The sequence below is a fragment of the Lissotriton helveticus genome, chromosome 7 (assembly GCF_964261635.1).
Source record: "Lissotriton helveticus chromosome 7, aLisHel1.1, whole genome shotgun sequence".
NCBI lineage: Eukaryota > Metazoa > Chordata > Amphibia > Caudata > Salamandridae > Lissotriton > Lissotriton helveticus.
Genome location: NC_136068.1, coordinates 307,107,549 through 307,128,090, shown reverse-complemented (window position 1 = coordinate 307,128,090; position 20,542 = coordinate 307,107,549). Strand labels below are relative to the sequence as shown.

Here is a 20,542-nt window from a genome sequence, read left to right as displayed (position 1 = left end):
CTCCTCCCATTCATTGATACATACAGCTGGGTATCACTTCAAGGCCTGTTTTTTATTTGTTCCTCCCACACCAGACCTCTTGAAATATTCCCTTTGGTGTGTGCTTCCAACTTCAAAATCTTCATCCGCTGAATGGTCGCTTCTCACCATAACTGTTGGAGCCTCCCCACGCACTGGTTCCATTAGAGAATAATTAACTGTAAAGCCTATTCATTCTTGGGTTTTTAATACTATATGAATTTAATGTTATTGCTCTGATACACGATTGTATTTTGGGATCATAAGTCTATTGCCTTTTCGTGTTGCCTTTCTGCTACAACAATGTTTTTTAGGCCCTATGTTGTATTAGTGGAGAGGAGAATGGGCATGAAATGAATAGAATGGATGTGAAGATTAGGAAGCTTTGTGAGCCCGTAATCAATGATTGTACATCTAAAGATAGATGTAAAAAATGTAGATAGTGCACATAAAATGTACCGCATCTAAATGCAAAGCAGCAGATAATAAACAAGGAAGTTATCACTGTCAAGCATGAGCCTGTCGGTCTTTGTGTCTCAATGTCTATTTCTACAGTCTTTGTTATGCATTTGATGCAGTTTCTGAAAATGTCCGTTCAGTTTCCCCAGTCTAAACATTTCTGAGCCTCTACCTCACTCTGTCAAAGACGCGTATGTAGGTTTTCAATTGCATATCATGTCGTCTTGCCCTGGGACTGAACATGAAAGTATTGTAGTATTTTATTTATCCTTGACAGGGATGCGGAATTCTTATAGTCGGTCGCCCTGGGCATATTGTTTGGGTCTAGGACAAAAAGTTTTCATTGATGTTGTGCTAACTGGATGAATGGGCCAAACCTACTGCAGCACAAACCTTTTGACTGCCAGTTTGCAGTACCAAAATATAGACCTGTGAAAGAAGATTGTCTGCCACTAATGCATGGTTTCTATCCATGTATATAAATTGCTTACACTTCTATATGATTCATTAACTTTACTGTGAAGGCAAGTTCTACAAGGAAATGCTGTGAGCACAACTTGTGTTACTGAATGGTTCCAGTGAAAAAATGGATCTAAACATTTCCAACATTTTCACAATTTTTAAGCTTTTTATCATGCTTCCTAACTATGTAAATAGATCGGTGATTGTTTGCTTTCATAATAAAAAGTACACAAATAATTTAGCAAATTGGACACTAAGTTCTGCTGAGCTATTGTTCAAGTCTAAATGCTATTTATCTGAAGCACCATTTAGTAAAAAAAAAAAGTTCATGCCCAAAAAAATTTAATATCCCGCTTCCCCCATATTGTTGTCCATTGTAGTTTTAAATGGAAAGTAACTTTAATGTGATGTGGGGTTTAGTTTTTTTTCTGTTCACAAACGTTTAAATAGGTAGGCCTGGAGACCGTAGCCTAGCAAACTTTTATGAATTCGAGTTTTGAATAAGCAAGTATACTCCTGTTTATTACTCATGCCCAAAGCTGCTGATCCATTTCAAATTTGCTTTCCCCTCGTCCCCTTTATTCCACCCTGGAAAAAAAAAAAGTTTTCCTTCTAATGCCAGGAGTACGTTTTCAACCTTTTCCATTGTGGGAAGAGATTAGCGAGAATTTGGTGACTACCTTTAAACATGCTAGTATGTGGGTGTGTACAGACTCTTGTGGCATTCCCCCCTCTGGATCTGCTGCTTTCCATCTATTTTCAGTCCTGTTTGGTAGATTTGCAAAAAGGTGTTAAAATCCGAACCCTGCTAAAACCCAACCCTGATAAAATATGAAACTTAACATAATCAGAGTCACTACTGTTGCTTGGATAAGTAGATATCTTCTAAAACTCCACATCCCTACTTGCTGACGCCCCAAAGCTCTTCTGGTTGGTCGTGCTAGAGGAAGTTGTATGTTGTGAGTACAGAGTGAGTGTTTGTTAAAGTGCTGTTTGTGGGACGTATTTTGGTGTACATTTGAGGGTCCGTGGTGTTCTCTTATCGTGTGGTGATAGGGCATAGCCAGGACAAAAAAACGAATGTGAGAGACACACATTTGAATATTGGCAGGCTCGACCTTTCCTCTAGCTGATATCGTTCAGTGGATTTAGGATGTAGCTAGATTTATTAACAGTGACTACTAACCTGCATTAGTATGTGCTGTATTATAGTCTGGACCACTGGAATTATGCAGCAGGGTCGAGTAGATGTAGCGGCAAGAAAAGCCAAACTATGGCATAATGCCGTACATTTTGTAATAGTATTGCTTCTTTATGTCATCATTTATAAACTTGGTAACACTGTCTGGGCATTGGTTGCACCTCATTAGTGCCAGCTTAACGCCCAAATATAGCAGTAAGCAACAGAAGGGTGACCAGTCCAACTTTGCAAAGGGCATTTCACTGCACAGCAACACGTCGCTGCATTAGTCAGTAACGTTTGAATAGTTAAAGCTAGAAACAAATCTACAAAATATGCGGCAGATGATGTAAACATAGTAGATCTATAATCATGCGAAAATCACTACAGCCGCACAATCGCATAGTTCCAGTGCCCTGATTGTAGTATAAATTTAGGGGGTGAATATATATTGCATTCAGCAATAAATTCCATAATGTATGACGAACGGTGAGTTTCCAACGTGTGCTGTGCAGATCACTGATTGTTTTAAAATCATCTGGAATTTTTGCAATAAATTATGAGATTTAAGTACAACTTCCTAATGCACATGGTTGTTAAAAGTTCTGTGTGAGCACATCATTTAGTGTCTGTTTACATGCCTGCAGCTTTAACTGTCTCCTCAACCCCACGTTATCATTACAGCGTTAATAAATGTAAGCCCTTGTGGTTGGAGTATAATGTGAACAATGTTAATTCATCTGCAAGCCGCTGATGTCGTACATGGTCCAATAAATAAAAAGTGTCCATGACCTACTACTGTTAGGGGTGAGATTCAAATAATTCTGCACTTTGGTCTATTTGTTTAATTAAGTATACTCCACTAGCCAACCCATTTTTTACTTGAAACATGTTGAGACCTGTTTGTGAGAGAAGCAAAGACACTAGGCAAATTATCTTCTTTACCAAGATCATTCAAAGTCTTAGTTAATTTAGTAGATGGTGAATGTCCGAATGTGATGTTGCAGGTGGGCAAATGTCTGTCTTTTTCCATGCGTGATTGTTTATATACCCAGCAACTCCTGTTTTAAATCTCAATATGAAGAGTGATTTTTGCTATGTTCTCTATTGCAGATTAACAAAGAAGATTTGATGTTCTAAGGCTGATGTGCTGATCCGTTGCTGATTAATCAAGGAAGAGATTACCTGCTGATCCCTGTTGATTTGATTTCTATTGCTGCTTCTGTTCTCTGAACTCAAAGACCATGTACTGCCTTCAGTGGTTACTGCCAGTTTTGCTGATCCCTAAGCCGCTGAACCCCGCTTTATGGTTCAGCCACTCCATGTTCATGGGGTTTTACCTGCTCAGTTTTCTCCTGGAGAGAAAGCCCTGCACTATCTGCACCTTGGTGTTTCTGGCTGCCTTGGTCCTCATCTGCTACAGCTGCTGGGGCAACTGCTTCCTCTATCACTGTTGTGACTCCAGCCTGCCGAACTCTGCTCATGACCCTCGCATCGTAGGCACTTAAGATGCAGCAGCAGTCTATGTCCCAGAAGCGTGCCGTCTGACAAGCATCGGGGGTGTTTGTGGACTACGAGCCACCTTATTTTCTCACCGTGTTTCTGAATAGGCGTGGCAGATTAAGCCCCCCCCCCCACGTGCTGGCTCACATAATGCTGCAGTGTCACCTGTAAAAATGTCATAAGTCGTTGCCCTCTTCTGACATCTGGTGATATGGTTGCTCATTGTTTTGAGCTGATAATTGGGTGTTTTTAATGTTTTTCTGTTTGATGCAGTTGGGCACGACTGCTTATTGTCTTGTCAATGAGCATGGTCTTGAGTGACTTGCAAATGCAGATCAGGTTGTACAATGGTTGGATTTTTTTTGCCTCCCTGCTGTATAATTGTTTGGAAAATGTCTTTTTATTTTTTCTTCAGTACATGTTGAGGGAAGCGTCTGTGCTTCTCTGGTCAGTTCACTCGCTTCCAGCTATAATCATAGTTCTGTTTTGCAGAGAGCAACTGTTCGTTGTGTTTCCCTTGGAGCCAGATTTTAAAGAGATTTCGCTTCGCTTTGTTCACAAATATGTTGAGTGATTCTAGACATCAGCCTATATCATTGTTTTACACATTCAGACAAATCTTGTTTGAATCCCAGAGCTTTCTCAGATGTTGACAACCTTTAAGCTTGCCAATACCAGATTTTTGTATTACTCTACAGGTGTCCTGGTCTTGCTTATCAGTTTTTGCTGGCTAGAAGTCCCCATCACTTGCGCCAGGACACATGAAGGCTGTTCACTGGACATATACGTTAACCTTTTGGTGATTTTGAAATAATCAGCAACAACAGTATTGGGTTATTTAGTTTTTATAGTTATCCGGAAATGTTGATGGCTATGAAATGCATGCATTCTTCTCCTTCTTTTAGAGCATAATTCATACAGGCTTTTTCTATGGTTTACTGTATTTTTTTCCTCACTTCCCTGAACACCCATTTCTTACTTCAGTGTTGAGACACCTTGGGGGAGAGGGCTGTGGGTTAAACCAGATGCATACTGTTTGAGTACATTTGCTCCATGATGGTCACAGAAGGATTGTGTCTACTTTGTCTGACTTAGTGACTCTTACGTTGTCATGGGTACCAACATGATGTCATCTTGGCAGGGACTGCACCAGGACCCAGTGTTAAACTCTTTTAAATCTAAAGGATTGTCTGTAACAAGGTGCTCAGGAAAAATATGCTGCTTTGCTGTAACCTGCAATGCTGGTTTTAAGATTGCCAGCATAACTTATATTGTAAAGTATTCCACGTATATGCAATCAATTGGTATTTTGTCTGAAATTTGCTCGTTTTAAAAAAATCTATTTCTGGCTTGCAGAAACCTCACTTTTTATGCCATTCACCATACTCCTGCCCCAATTTCTTTGTGAGAATATAGTGTCCATTTACGTCTCTTCTCCGTTAAAACCACATATCTGTATAAATCCTCAAATCACTATTGGAACATTGAAATAGCACCAGCCTCTAGAAAATTGTTGAGAAATGTGACTTCTTCACTTACTGCCGTTAGAGTCATTTTATGGATGCTGGTAATGTCACAACCATTTGGAAAAAAAAAGAATAAAGATTTACAAACTTTGATGTTCGTCATGAAGCTCTATTGATGGAGACTTTCAGAATATTTAAACATTAATATACCATAACCTATTGTAAGCTGCCATGCTGATAAACTTTTCAACGTGAAATACTTGTTACAGATGCAACAGTGCTTCGATGCAAGGTTAGTGCTTTACACATTTTGTGTGTGTGTTTGTAGGTTTAGTTCTAGCTTACCAGTCAGCTTGGCTAGCTGATAGCAAAAGACCTATTGTCAGTTTACCAAGATATTACAGGGGCTTAAAGCCCATTATTGGTTAGCTTTATTGTCACTCTTCTGCATGCTTCTTGTTATGACTTTCCTTCTCAGTCTTGTGTCTGTCTCCCCACTGGAGCATACCTACGGTACTGCTACACTTCACTGTTCACTTTTATTCTTTTTGCTTAAGCACTCCTCCAGTGCGTGTGTGTTCCAGCTTTTTAATTCATGTGCTTTGCTTCCCACACCAAAACTTGTTTGTCTTTCACAAATGTGCTTCTCTGCCCCTATGTTGAGGTCTCTTGCCCATGTACTTCTTCCCTTCAGTCTGTTTCTTTCACCGTGCCCTCTGTTGCACCCTCCCACACTCTTTGTGTTGCTTCCCCCGCACACACTGTTGCTTCCCCCACTCGTTTTTGAATGAAAAGGCACCCTTTTTTTTTTTTTTTTTTTTTGCCATTTACTGATCCATCTTGGTGTGGCCTGCCCTCCCCTGTCATATTTTATTTTTTATATATTGCTTTAGTTTCTCAAGGCTGCAAATTTTTGCTTCCCATTCACTTTAGAAATAAAATTACTTTATCAGTTTCATAATTTTAAATATATCAATCCATCTCGGATCGGTAAATATAAAAAAAATGGTATCCATGTCAGATGCCTACAAAATGACAGTGATGGTATTGTGCAATGGTATTTTTTTTCTGTTCATGCTGTACACAAGACTAACCACAACAACCACTGGATCAACCACAAACCTTGGGTTTCAGAGTAGCAGCATGCTATTCCTGGTTCAATTCTTGAATGACTCGTCAGGGGTAGTAAGCGCAATATAAATGCAATTACATTTACAGTATCTGCATTGCCGATAAATTAAAAGCATTATCAGGCACAGAGGACAGTGGTGTTGGGATAAATTAGGTTGAAGTCTTAGTTTATGTGGATCTGTTTGCAAGTAGTAAAAGATTTTTTTTGGGGGGGGGGATTTAAAGCGCAGAAAAATGTTCTGCAAAAATGTTCAGAATAAGTAATTTTTTTCTGCACTTTTAATTTCGTCCATCTAAAAAAAATTGCTGTATTTTTTCAGTTATAAATATGGTAGCATGTCTTCTAGCAACTGGGAGCAAGATGCTTGCCGTATGTAAGTGCTCCACTTTGAACTGGGAAGAAAATTGAACTGAAGAGTTAACTTTTGTTCATATGCATTACATAAAACTCATCATTTTATTTTTCTTCCAAGTCAATGTGTCTTTACAAACAGCAGGCATATTACTCCCAGTAGCCTGTAGACATGGTGCCATATTTCTAATAAGAAAATAGCCATTTGTTTAAATCGGAGGAATTCAAAGTGAAGAAACATGCTTCATAAAATATGAGATGAAAGGAAGTAGAGGAGCACATTTTCAATACCTAGTATAGACATTCATCACAGCCAAAATGTTTTCTAAATGGACAACACAATAGATTTCTTCCTTCTTGAAAGGTTTGTATCGATCAATCCCTTCAAGCCTGCTTAATTCTATGCACTATATGTATTGACGCTGTCAATACGGGAAGACACTCTCCGCATCAATTCAGATATTGCCCAACGCCTAATTAGCTATCGGCTTTGTTGAATTAAAGAATAAAAATAATGTGACTCTAGGTGGACTCGTTCAGGTGAATGTTGCAACCGCTGTTTGGACTGGATAAGCACGGAATGCTTGTGGGGGTGGGGAATTAATTGGATCAGGAACACGAAACCAAGTGAAACAGAAGTTTTAGTAGACGCGACCCATTGGGAAATGATCAAATACATATAGTGCGTAGGATTAAGCATCCTTGAAGGGATTGATAGATCACTGACTTGGAGAATTTGGAGTATTGTACTTTTTTAGACCTTGCCCTGAAGAAGTCCTGTAAGGATGGAACGAAATGCGTAGGCTGTGGCTGTATTTTGTCATGCACATGTTTGTGTCGTCATTAAAAATTATGAATAAAAAGAAAATAATAAGGATACAAGAATGTTGTGTTCTTTTAGAAAACATTTTACCTGTGATGAATGTCTATACTTAGTATTGAAACTGTGCTCCTCTACTTCCTTCCTCTTGCATCTCGTAATGAATTGGGGTTTTTTGGAAACAGGTGACCCAAAGAGTGTGCACCATGAATCAATTTGGAACAACAGTTTGCGGCGAATAAATATCATAACCGTTTGTCTTGTTATTGCACATCATGAACTATTAGGACTTAGTTGGCTTAATTTAAAGTGGAGAACATTTTTCTTCACTTTAAATTTATCCCATTGAAAAGAAAACCACTGTAGTGGCACTTAAGAGTTTACTTAATGATTAAGTTAACTCTTCATTTTAATTTTCTAATTTTAAAAGCATTCTGAAATATAATTTTGTCCTCATGCTCCAACGTTGAATTGAGAATTACTTTTTAAGAGTTAAATACCTCAATGCTTCAGTTTTGAACCTCTGTGTCATAAATCTGAGTTGAGGACTGCTCTTTATCAGGCTCTGGTATCTGCAGCCTAATAATGTAAAATAAACAAAGCATTTCTCAACTTAAACGCCTTAACCTCGGCGGTTTTTCCGCCGCGGTGTGGGCTTTTTATTAAGTGGGCGGGGCTCCGACGGCAGCACCCGCCCGACGGGAGCACGGAACAGGTTAAAAGGAAAATGAAACATTTATTGCAGTTCTTGTTAAAAAAGAACTCCAGGCTAGGAGCTTGAGATGGATTGGTTGGAGGGACCTGTTCTACTGTGTGCCGATATGGAGAAGCAAGTAGATTTTCTCTCAGACCTTTCTATTGATAGGATGAGAGAATCTACACTGACTTGTGGTATTTCAATAGCAGCATGACTAATTCTCTTTTTGAAGACCTGGAATACTGATTCAGCCCAGAGAGCAAGTGTACTGAGGATGCCATGTCAAGAATCCATGTTGTTCGGCTCTTAACTTGAGGATAAGTTACAGAACAAATACATTCTTCTTTTGAAAACAACAGTTAAAAACCTCAACTCTGTTCAAGCCCAAGTATATCTGGCAGCCTTTCAGATATAGCAGAATGTGGAAGATGGATCAAGATTTCAAGGGAAGTGTTTTTGCTCCATAGTTCCAAAGAAAGCAGAAGCAGGATCATTGAATCCAAATCAGCGTTCCTGACTATGCCAAATCCCAGGAGGGTGATGATCTCTTGTTAGAGATTGATGGCAGGATCCTTTGCTTCCTGGAAATGTGAGAGAAGTCCATGTGGGACAAGTGGAAACTGCTTATTGTTCAGAGTGGATACCCGATAGATTGTCGATCCCTACAATCCTTTCAGGGAATGTTCAGATACCCTTGAAAGGTTTCATGTTGTTGTTCTCATCAACTGGCTCATTGACAGTCCTCTGCTGCTTGAGTCCAGTACTGGGACAGGCGATTTCCAGTGAAACAGTGGGAACCTTGGTTGTCAACGGTGTTCAAGGATGCCTATGAACCAGCAAGTAGCAGTGACGTATAAGCCTCGGAATCTGCGCCAAAAACCATAAGCTTTAGGCTCACTAGTTGTAGTTCTCTGGGAAGAAATTATACACTCTAGCCCCACCCAATGGTCAAATTCCTGGGAGTAAGGGCACGCCTTAGGGGATAGGACTCAATTTCACAGGCTACACCAGTGGAGCCCAGGGCAAGTCTTTTGGGAGATGGAGGGCCTCTCTAGGTTTTGAATCCCTGAAACTGGAGGTTAGAACATTAGGCCTTGTAGTCTCTCACTGGGCCTGGACACAAATGGGAGAAGGTCCAGCCCTCTGGGTCTCTCTCCATGAAGTCCAGAGTAGGATCAGTCCTTTTTTTTTTTTTTGTAGGTCCTGTTTTGGTTCAGCACTTGCAGGCTTTCTCGGTACGGCTCTTCATTCTGAAGTCTGCAGGTGCAGTCTTTCGGAGCCCAGCAGTGGTCTGAGGCTGGTAGCCAGACGTGCCACTGTTATGCCAATTTTGAGTTTGTAGATGGAGAGGCAGAGCCACTGAAATTATGCGACAAGGTTTACTAAATTGTGCGACAAGAACAGGTGACATGTTGAATGATGCAGCACGTTTGTGATGGTGCTACATTATTTTGTCATTTTTACACCAGGTAACGGTCTCTGGTAAATGAGTTCACCTTATTAGTACCAATTTAATACCCAAATAAACAGGAAGATGACCGATAAAACTTTGCAAAAAGCCTTACAGGATCTCGAGTTGCCATCATTTTTGCAACTTTTGATCCATTAGACCTAGAAGATATTTTCTTTGTTAAAATCTGCAAATTATGTAGCATATGATGTATTATGTGCAAATGCAGGAAAACAATAATTCCAGTGGCCTTGGTGTGAAGGATTCCTTAACACACGGGGGTAAAAATCCCCATGGCCAACCTATACATTATTGCATAATTTCCCGTAGGATTGGCACTAAACCATTCCACTGTGCATCTCTGCCAAATTCCAAGATTTCTGGACCATCCTTCCGTTGGCCAGAGCTATGGATATGCCCCTGTGGCATGTAATGAGGTTACGCTTCCCGGAAAACATGGTCTGCTCAGTGTTTCCCCCCTGTGGAAAAGATGTCAGTCAGCCTGTCTACCTCCACAAAGGAGTGGGCAACCTAAGATGTGAATTGCATTTGCTTCTAATAGGTGCCTGACCCTTTGAAGCTTGGCCATCTGCGGCCACAGCCATCGGGCTATCCTGTATTTGTCAGGTCACACTTCCTACTGTCAACAAGCCTTTTGTCCACTTTTCTTGAGAGCCATTCACATTTCCTGGCAGGAAGGCAGCAGTCTGTCCCAAGTGACCACTGCTGCAGTGAATCACGAATGACTACTAGAACTATGGGGTAAGAAAGTGGTGAGTTTCTAAAGTTTCCCTGATATTGAAAGTTACATCAAATCAGACTTCGGCTGCTCTGAATTGAGTGAAGGACTATAGTGACCATGTGAAGTTGGTCATTTGCGTGTTCCTCTGAGCCGGACTCTCACCGTATTATGACCCAGTCCTTGTGTGACGATGATGGGAGGTGCAGCTGCTTGCTTTCTACTGGCTCAGTGACAGCGGGTGGTAAAAAGGCTGGCACAATCCGGATGTGCCACCTGGATCATGATTGTGCAAGCAGTTCACTGGTCATCTCGCAAAGCCTGACACCGCTCTATGCGTCTGTTCGATGAGATGCCACTCAGAACCGCAAAAGGTTCAAAAACTTGTGGCAGTGGTGAGACTGCACAGAGACAGGGCTTCACCAGTCTGGCTAATGTACCATAAGGAAAAATTAGGATGATCACGGCCCTGAGGCACTAACAATGGTTGGGGGCATGAAAAAGACACCATCAGTAAACTCCATGGCGAAGTTCCTTAAGAAAACGCTCTTGACATCACTGTGAGTTTACCCAGTAATTCTTTGGAATCGGTGCAGGATCCTGGAGCCTTGGTGAGAAAAGAATGAACCATGGAAAGTCCTCAAGAAGTGAGCACTGAACAGCACCCTGTTGCGGGTTTGTAATGAGAGGAGATAGATCTAACTGGTGTGCCAAGTTTGACTATGGACCTGGCTGTGTCAGGAGTGGAGGTGAATATGAACCGGAGTGGCTACTTGCAATGGAAATCTGTAGTCGAAGCTATGTCCCAGACCCTAATGGAAGCACTGTTGCAGTTGAGAATTACAGTAGGGGTGTGGTGAATACTTAACATCAACTGAGCAGTATCTGAAGACTGGATCGTTTGTGGATTAACGAAACAATTTTTTTCACTCTCCAATCATGCAGGCTAGTCCTACGTGGAAGGTTCAAACTTAAACGGGCAGCGCCCCAGGGAGAACTCACTGGACAGTGCATTGAGTGATGAGCAGCTTGGGAGAAAGAAAAACCCCTGACTAGGCTCAATGTGGTAGAATTCAACGGATGCTGTTAAAAAATAAGGGGCAGCAAATCAGGAGGGAGGCAAATTGGGAGCAAAAGATCTACTCTGGGACTATTCTATTATACCTAGCCTGTAAGGTGCTACCTCATGGGAGAAGGGAAACCACTCAGGAAATCTCAGAAGTAATCTCTTTGGAAACAATCTACCAATGTTTTATGGCACGCCGGGATAAAACAAGGACAGTGCCGCCAAAACCAATCCGCTTGTCGTAAAATGCAAGTTGAGTAACAAAAACATGCTCTGAATTTGTGGAAAGAATAGGAGAAGCAGAGAACATAATCTCAACACTTGAAGACGACCTAACAGCTCGGAAGGAAGCAGCCGGTGTGCTGGAAGCTCAAATGGATGACACGGAGGGAAAGCTGGAGGATTTTGCTAACCGAAGACGACCTAACAGCTCGGAAGGAAGCAGCCGGTATGCTGGAAGCTCAAATGGATGACACGGAGGGAAAGCTTGAGGATTTTGATAACCGACCTGGGTAGAACAATCTCAGAGTCCTGGGTATCCTGAAGTGGTGGAAGGAATATGCGTAAATATATCTCAAGGAAGCTTTTCCGGAGCTCTTCAGCTGGAACTGGGATGCCAAAGGGCAGAGGGCTCACAGGTTTTCTTTCAAACAGAATCTTCGAAGTAGCCATGAGGGATTGAAACCCAGGGCAGTTTTGATTTGTCTTGGCAAATTTTTTTTTTTTTGCTGCTTCAGGTCCTCTATGGTCTGGGCTGTGGGGATCGTAAACTATCTGCTGGGGTATGAGTTCTTTGTTAGACCTGACTACTGCCATGTTACGGTTGAAAGGAAATGGCTTCTCTGATAATTGATAACTCGATTACAAAATAGGGGACCCAAGTTAATTATTTTTCTGAACCCAGCTTAGCACAAAGTGGTTGTTAAGGAGAAGTTTCACTTTTTTTTTTTACCCCGGAAGTTAAGGCATAGGAGTTTTTGGAAAACGTGGGCCTTGGGTTAGCTAAGTTAGTCAGGCGAGTTCAGTGAATGATGTGATAGAAAAAATGGATAAGTAGGAATTACTACTAGTGAATTCAAATCTCCATAACCATTCGTGTGTGTATTATATATTATGACACAAAGATTTCTCTCCTTTCCATCACTCTCCTTGGGCTGTGGCTGTAGTGGTGTAAAGGTCAGGGAGTGATCCTTATTTTAAAGAATGAAATTAGGTAAGGTGGCCCTGGGTCAGGGGACCCCACACCATCACCAATGGACCAATCCGGTCCAATTGAATCTACGGGGTGGCAGGGTAAGAGATAGCGGGGCATAGGTCAGGGCGGGTAAGGGGACTCTGGATGGGTTGGAGGCCCAAAAGGAAGGGGGCACAGGGGTTGGGTTTGAGAAGACACGATCACAGCAGATATGGGCAAGACAGCAGAGATCTTTCTGAGAGAATAAATCTAAGATTTGGAAATGGTAAAGATTGGTATTATTTTATTCCCCTCAATTTTTATTAAGTTTGTCATAAAAGCAAAGCACCAGATAAGTTAAAGACTTATCAGGCAGGAGATAATAACAGCAGTCTAAGTAGACTAAAATTGCCAAGTAAAACCTTACATGACATGGGCTAGTAAAATGAACAAACCAAAGACCACAAATGTAAGACAGAAGAGAAAAAGTAAATAGATGGAGAAGAGCATTGTGGGAACCCTAAAACACTACAGACTGAGCAGACTGGTCCTGTGGAGCAGTCTCCTCCGCACTGGATCCCAGATCTGCCCTAGCCGTTTCTGCCAAGGGTCATTCTCAGTTGGCACCATCTCCAGCCAATTTATATTCAAATATTCCCCCACCAAATCCAAGGATCGGGACTCTGCTGGAAAGCCAGAATCTTACCACCACCAGTCTAACTAACATAATAGAGAGAAATAAAACCCAGATAGACAAGCCGGAATAGCTGTTGAATGTCCCAACATGATCAACTTTGGATCCGCTATGATCCTCAATTTAGAGATACCCCCTAGTTTACAAAGAAGAATTCCCAGAAAATATTTGGGGCTGGACAGGACGCAAAGACATAAACTGCATTGGCATCTAGAAAGAAGGAGGCCCCCCAACAAGGGAAATATAGGCAGGTTTGCGGGGGCTAGACAATCGATAGAAACCGAAGAGAACCCTGCCTGCGTTATGATACAAATGGCCCTAAAGAGAGTCCGAACTATAAATCGAGAAGACGGAAACAACCCATAAGTCAATCACGGAGCCAGTGCCACCAGATATCAACAATTGTTTTAGGTTTTTTTTTTATATGGTGGGTTAGGGGGGAGTGTGCGATGACCAATGACGACATGATTGTAATTGTATTGTTGTTACTTGATAAAATGCAAATAAAAATGTTTATTAAAAAAACAATTGTTTTTATAATTCATTCTTTATTTTTTTCTTGTTTCTCAAACAATTTTTTCAACATTAAGTACAAAATGTGATATACAGTATTTTTAACATCATTTCATATTATAAAGAGACACAATAAATTAACAATATGAATCGTCCTACATACACCGTGCAGTGTCACACTCTACACAACACATTCTTCACTCATGCAACAAAGCTCATTCATAACTCAATGTAAGATCACAAAGTTGTATTCACGCCATTCAACACTCCGATGACCAAATGGAAGGCAGATCATCCAGGGATGCAAAGGTGGGGGCAAAAAACACTCATGGGATTAAGGATGGACGGAATAATCCTATTGCCCACAAAACTGGCGCCAACGCGCGTTTCGGTGTCTGGCCCGGGAAAGGGGCCACACCTTCATCAGGGCCATGATATGACATGGAGGGGACAAAACATCTGTGAATAAAAGGTATGTATAAATTTAAAAAAACTAATAATAATAATCATAAAACTCTTTGACACGAGAACACAATTCAACATATACATAATTTTTCAATATCGTATTATATGAGGCTAAGGCTTTTGGGGAGGTTTCGTGTTCTGGATAACTATTTATATTTCGATAATCTCATGGCACAAAGCTCATGGCCTGGTCAGAACAGTTCAAGCAACGAACAAGAGGCACTTTTATATCTTATACCAATTGTCCTCAGTCAACATTATGGAGAAAAAGGGGCCAATTCATTCATCTACAACTGAAGAAAGTCTACCAATTCATAGTGCAACAAGCAATTCAGGGAGTAAAGGTGTGGAATACAACGAAAAAACATAGACATTACATTCACAACACATTGAAAAATCTGATTTAGCCTACATTCAGTGTCTAACTAGGTGGTCGCTATGTAGCGGACTTGGATTAAATAGCGGTTCGAGAAAAACAAGAGATATTTACATGGGGCTCACTACATTTTACTATCACATCCAGGTGGAGCAGAAAACGAAGCATGTTAAGGATCTTATCAGTCTGTAAACTAGTTAGTCTCAGGGTCTGACTTAATTCCTACTTCTCATAAAGATCATATATCGGGTCCTAATTGGGAGAAGAATCGACAATACCACATGTGTATAAATCAACTCACCAAGGTTGCTCTAGCCAGAGAATGAGCTGTGAAATTCGGTCGGTCCTTAGGCGCATCAACTAGGGACCAGTCCGACTGTTTTCCTTGCATAGATGCACCGCTCAGCCGGTGGTCTGGTATTGAGAGGATTTGATACAAATAATCTATTTTGGGTAATTAAAGAAATATACACGTGAGAATCTATCAAGGATCCGCTGGGCAGTACCAACTAGGGCGCATGATGTAAATTTCCAGTCCCTCCCCCAGGAATGCCTCGTACGTGAATAGATGATGCGATGTGTAAAACCAAATAGCGTACCTAGCAGTGTTAAAATGGTCTCCAGCGCGCAATCCAATTACTTTAGAGACGCGAGATGGCTACGATGGGCAACGATTAATGTTCACAAATCGATACTGCTCACAGCTCATTGTAACCAGGGATCCGGAACCGGGGCCTGAGGGGACATAGAGGGTGGATTAGGGTCTGGACCACCTCAATAACAGTTCCGGGAATACGAAAAAACAGGGAATGAGCATACCTGAGTTTAAAAACAATCCGTCAAAGGGTCCATTCTTTTGCTAATATATGATAACGGCAAAAAGTTAAAATCAAAGGTTCTATAAGAAATGCTCGAGGATGGATGGCGTCGTCAAGAGTCACAGCCTTAAAGGACAAGGGCACAGATTAGATGGCTAGTCCCCACAAACATTAATGGGTAGGTTCAAATGGTTCAGAGGCCATGTTAAACACCCAGACAACGCTGTCCCGGACAGCGAGAGACAAAACGCCCGCTTACCTGCTTACATGGACGGAAATGCGTGAATGATTGACGCATACGGCAGATACGTATAGAGTCTCGCCGGAATGATCAGGTGAGGTGCGTGATAGGCGTGCCTTTAAATGCCGTGTAATGAAGAAAGGCACCAATAAGGGCAGCCGGGAGGTGGGCTATTAAATAAAAACAGAGCAGGATCCTAAAAGATAAAGAAAGGACTGCTCAAGATTAGAGTCAACCAAATAAAAGGGGCAGCGGCCATTTAAGGGTGGAATAATCATGGGCAAGAATTCGTATGAAGTCATGTAGCCCATGTATTGTACTTGTACCCTTGCAGAGAGCTAAAAGGGATGATCCTGAATATTGTAGAAATGAAAAACATCCCATCAGGCATGCTACGGATGCGTAAGCTATAGGGGACACGGAGAATACCATCCCGCTCAGTAAGGGGTACAGGCCATACGATGTATTTAGGCCAATATGTAATTAATATTGATAATCGGGTAGCAAGGGCTCACGATCTAGATGGATCCAAAGGCGGATACTCTCCAACGAATAACATCACCCATATGGAACTGTAAAGGAGCAATAATCAGGCTGGGCCAGAGACAACAAAATTCCACCTTAATGCTGCTCAATTTCTGCATTCAAGATATCGAGCCCAGGAAAAATGGGCCAGGAATGACTACCAAGGTACTAATGGCCTCTATATAAATGCATCATTTAAGGCTCACAGATAACTGGATTAAAACGATTCTCATAATGAACACAAATGGTACAGGAAGATCTAGACCAGCAAGGAGAAAACATCAGCTTCATGGTGTTGCTCAGGACCAAACATAGGGGACACCAATGGAGATTCCTCTGGTGTTTCACCTTAGTTTTACAATATAGCATTTGCCCATGGGCATTCTTCATTCAATCCTCTCTTGACAGAATTCAAATAGAATATCCAAAAAACGTCCCTCTTTTTACGTGTAGAGGCTGGATCATTTCCCGCAGTCACCTGGATTTTTTCCAAGATAAACCATTTAAGGTCCTTTTCTGTATGGTTGGCCTGTTGCCAGTGAGTGACAATAGGGGCAGAGATCTTCCCATTTCGGATGTTCGATTTGTGTTCTCCTATTCTTATGCGGCACTCGCGTCCTGTTTCGCCCACATATGGTTTATTACATGGGCAAAGGATCAAGTATACCACATTGGAGGTACGGCAGTTGGTCATTTTCCTATTGTGGGGCACCCAAATAGTCTGCTCACCCACGGTGATAGTATCACCAATCAGAACTTTGGGGCACACTTGGCAATTACCACATCGGTGGTTGCCATAAATGGGGTTCAAGTTATCAATGGCAGTTTGTTGATAGGCAGGTGAATCAGTTAATTTACCTTTCACCGGGTAGTTTTTCAAATTCCTATTCCTGCGGAAGGCAAAGATAGGTTTGGGGAGAGATAATCGACTGTCTCCCAAGTTCAGTAGATGCCAGCAGGAATTGATCGTCTGCCTTAATTTATGGTCCATGCTTGAGTGACGGGTAATGCACACCAGTTTCTCTTGGGGCTCCCTCTCCTTGGGGGGGAAAGCATCAAATCCCGATAAAAATATCTGGCCTGCTTAAAGGAGTCTTTGATTAATTTAGCAGGGTAGCCACGATAGGCCAGTTTTTCCTTCAGAATGTCAGCTTGGACAAAGAAATCTTTGATATCTGAACAGTTCCTATGAATACGGAGGAACTGACTGAACGGGATACTGTCCCGTTGGCAGCGGGGGTGAAAGCTGCCCTATTACAGCAAAGTATTCCTAGCCGTGGACGTGGTATAAAGGGATACTGTCAATTCCTTGTCCTGATGCTCTATCCAGATGTCCAAAAATTCAATATGGACATTGCTGGCATGGGCTGTAAACTTAAGATTGGTATCCGCGGCGTTGAGCCACATGATGAATTCATTAAGTGCGTCATGGTCCCCCTTCCATATAAAGAAAATGTCATCGATAAACCGTGACCATGATCGAATGTCTTCATAGAAGGGGGCCACCTCATTGTGGATGTGGATGTTTTCATTCCCCACCTTTATTCCCTGAATTGCTAGACTTTCTTCGGTTGTAGATGAATGAATGAATTTGCCCCTTTTTCTCCATAATGTTGACTGAGGACAATTGGTACAAGATATAAAAGTGCACCCGGGAATGCCTCTTGTTCGTTGCTTGAACTTTTCTGACCAGGCCATGAGCTTTGTGCCATGAGATTATCGAAATATAAATAGTTATCCAGAACACGGAACCTCCCCAAGAGCCTTAGCATCATATAATATGATATTGAAAAATGATGTATATGTTGAATTGTGTTATTGTGTCAAAGAGTTTTATGATTATTATTATTATTACTTTTTTTATTCTTTGATAAATTTATACATACCTTTTATTCACAGATGTTTTGTCCCCTCCATGTCACATCATCGCCCTGACGAAGGTGTGGCCCCTTTCCCGGGCCAGACACCGAAACGCGCGTTGGCGCCAGTTTTGTGGGCAATAGGATTATTCCGTCCATCCTTAATCCCATGAGTGTTTTTTGCCCCCACCTTCGCATCCCTGGATGATCTGCCTTCCATTTGGTCATCTATGTGTTGAATGGCTTTAATACAACTTTGTGACCTTACAGGGAGTTATGAATGAGCTTTGTTGCATGAGTGAAGAATGTGTTGTGTAGAGTGTGAGACTGCACGGTGTATGTGGGACGATTCATATTGTTAATTTATTGTGTCTTTTTATAATATGAAATGATGTTAAAAATACTGTACATCACATTTTGTACTTAATTTTGAAAAAATTGTTTGAGAAACAAGAAAAAAATAAAGAATGAATTATAAAAACAATTGTTTTTTTATAAAAAAATGTATTTGCATTTTATCAAGTAACAACAATACAATTACAATCATGTTGTCATTGGTCATCGCACACTCCCCCCCCTCCCCAACCCCCCCATATAAAATAAACCAAAACAATTGTTGATATCTGGTGGCACTGGCTCCGTGATTAACTTATGGGTTGTTTCCGTCTTCTCGATTTATAGTTTGGACCCTCTTTAGGGCCATTTGTATCATAACGCAGGCAGGGTTCTCTTCTGTTTCTATTGATAAACTGCATTGGCACCAGTCCGTTCACAACACAACCAGTGACTATCCGACCAAAGCTTCATAGTATAGTGACGATGAGGATCATAATATCAGTCATTAATACATTTAAGATGGTGTTCCTTGACACAGGAAACATTCAAAGCTGAATTAAACAGCAGATTGCTAGACCTAAGACCAGCAAGTGTGACTTCCATGTTGAGCCAAATAATCCACTTATTATCCCCCTCCAGAAACATGTTGTCGGCCTGGTTCTGGGATGAGAGATAGATTCGCTTATAAACCAGCCCAATAGTTCTCTTGGACGGAGCATTCCTAATAAGATCCAAACAGGGATTGTCCAAACAGCTCAGATCATCTTTAAGGCTAAAAAGAAAATGATGCATTTGCAAATATCAAAATAAGACTGCTGATAGGAGAGGAACCTTTTGCAGTAAGTTACCCAAATGAGGAAAAGACAGCGCAGTCGAATAGTTGGCCTAAAACATGGAGATTGACCTTTCCCTAAATCTCCATGAAATTCTCCTGAATACAATCCTGAAAGGTGGGATTGTAACCCAAATATGTAAGCTGGTTGAAAGGGGTAATGCCAAGAATTGTTCTCTTGAAGGAATCCCAAATTAGATGAAAGACTTCTAACATCTTAAACCGGGTTCGTTTAAAATATATATCTGCTATGCCCGTGCCGGGGGTGATTGATTTCCCCCTTAATGGGAGGAACTCTCTGCCGCCCCAGTACTGACCGGAGTCATGAGAAGAAAGATGCCAGACAACAAAGCCTAAGGGCCGGAAGTGTCAAACCCCCCCCCCCCCCGCCCCTCCCTTAGAATGCTGTGAGAATTGGATCTTGCACCGGCGCTTCCGATATGACTAAATAAGCTTCTGCCATAATTACTTGACTTTCGTTTAAAAAAAAAAAAAAAAAAGACAACCAGTACAAAAAGTAGGATACAGCGAAAAAAGAAAGATACTGTGGAAGGATAATGATTTTGAAAAGATTACAGTAGCCGATGAGCCCCAAATGCAAGCGGTTTCATGTAAAAAACACCTTTGCTGAGTTTTGAAACAGCTTACCATAGTTATTTTCTAACATCTCGAGTGTTAACAGTTAGGGTGACCCCAAGATAAACCAGAGACTCAACCCACCTCCTGTCCTAGGCAGGAGAGAACACATTGGATAAAATCTGAGTCTTCTCATTTAACTTGTAGCTGGAAACTTCTCCAAATGACTGAGCCGCCTCCACTAGAGAATGTAGACCACTAATCGGGGAAGGGGTCAAAATGGCGACATCCTCTGAATAAGCTAGACTTTTTACTTCAAAGTGATTGAGTGTCACAGGTTATATCTCTAACGTTCCTTTAATGGAGTGTATAAACGGTTCAATATAAAGAGCAAATACCTGAGGGCAAATAGGACATCTTTCCTGGTCCAACGAGGTATAGAAATGGGATATGATTGTTCTCCCTTCACTACATATCCTAGTCTTGAGACCCAAATAGAGACGTCTACCTCTTGAGCGAAAAATGGCCTAAGCCCACGGTTTCCATGACCAAACCCCATAGGAAGGACCAAAGGCCTTCTCCGTCTCCAAACATATACCAATTGACCCCAAGACTACTTCCAAAGTCGTAATAGTGATATTGACGTGATCTGTTGTGTTCTGTCTTGGGATAGAACCACTCTGGTTTGGATCCACCAAATCCGCAATAATACCAGACAACCGGTTAGCAAGGACACCTGAATAGATCTGTGAATCAATATTGATTAGCGAAATTGGGCAGTATGACCTAC

General features: G+C 41.4%; 1 protein-coding gene across 1 annotated transcript; it reads left to right on the top strand.

The window, feature by feature from the left end:
* Positions 1–3,237: 3,237 nt before the first annotated feature.
* On the top strand, positions 3,238–5,239 carry BLCAP (BLCAP apoptosis inducing factor). Its single transcript, XM_078652113.1, has one exon. The coding sequence runs from the start codon at positions 3,364–3,366 to the stop codon at positions 3,625–3,627; it is 264 nt and encodes an 87-aa protein (XP_078508239.1). The 5' UTR covers positions 3,238–3,363; the 3' UTR covers positions 3,628–5,239.
* Positions 5,240–20,542: the final 15,303 nt, after the last annotated feature.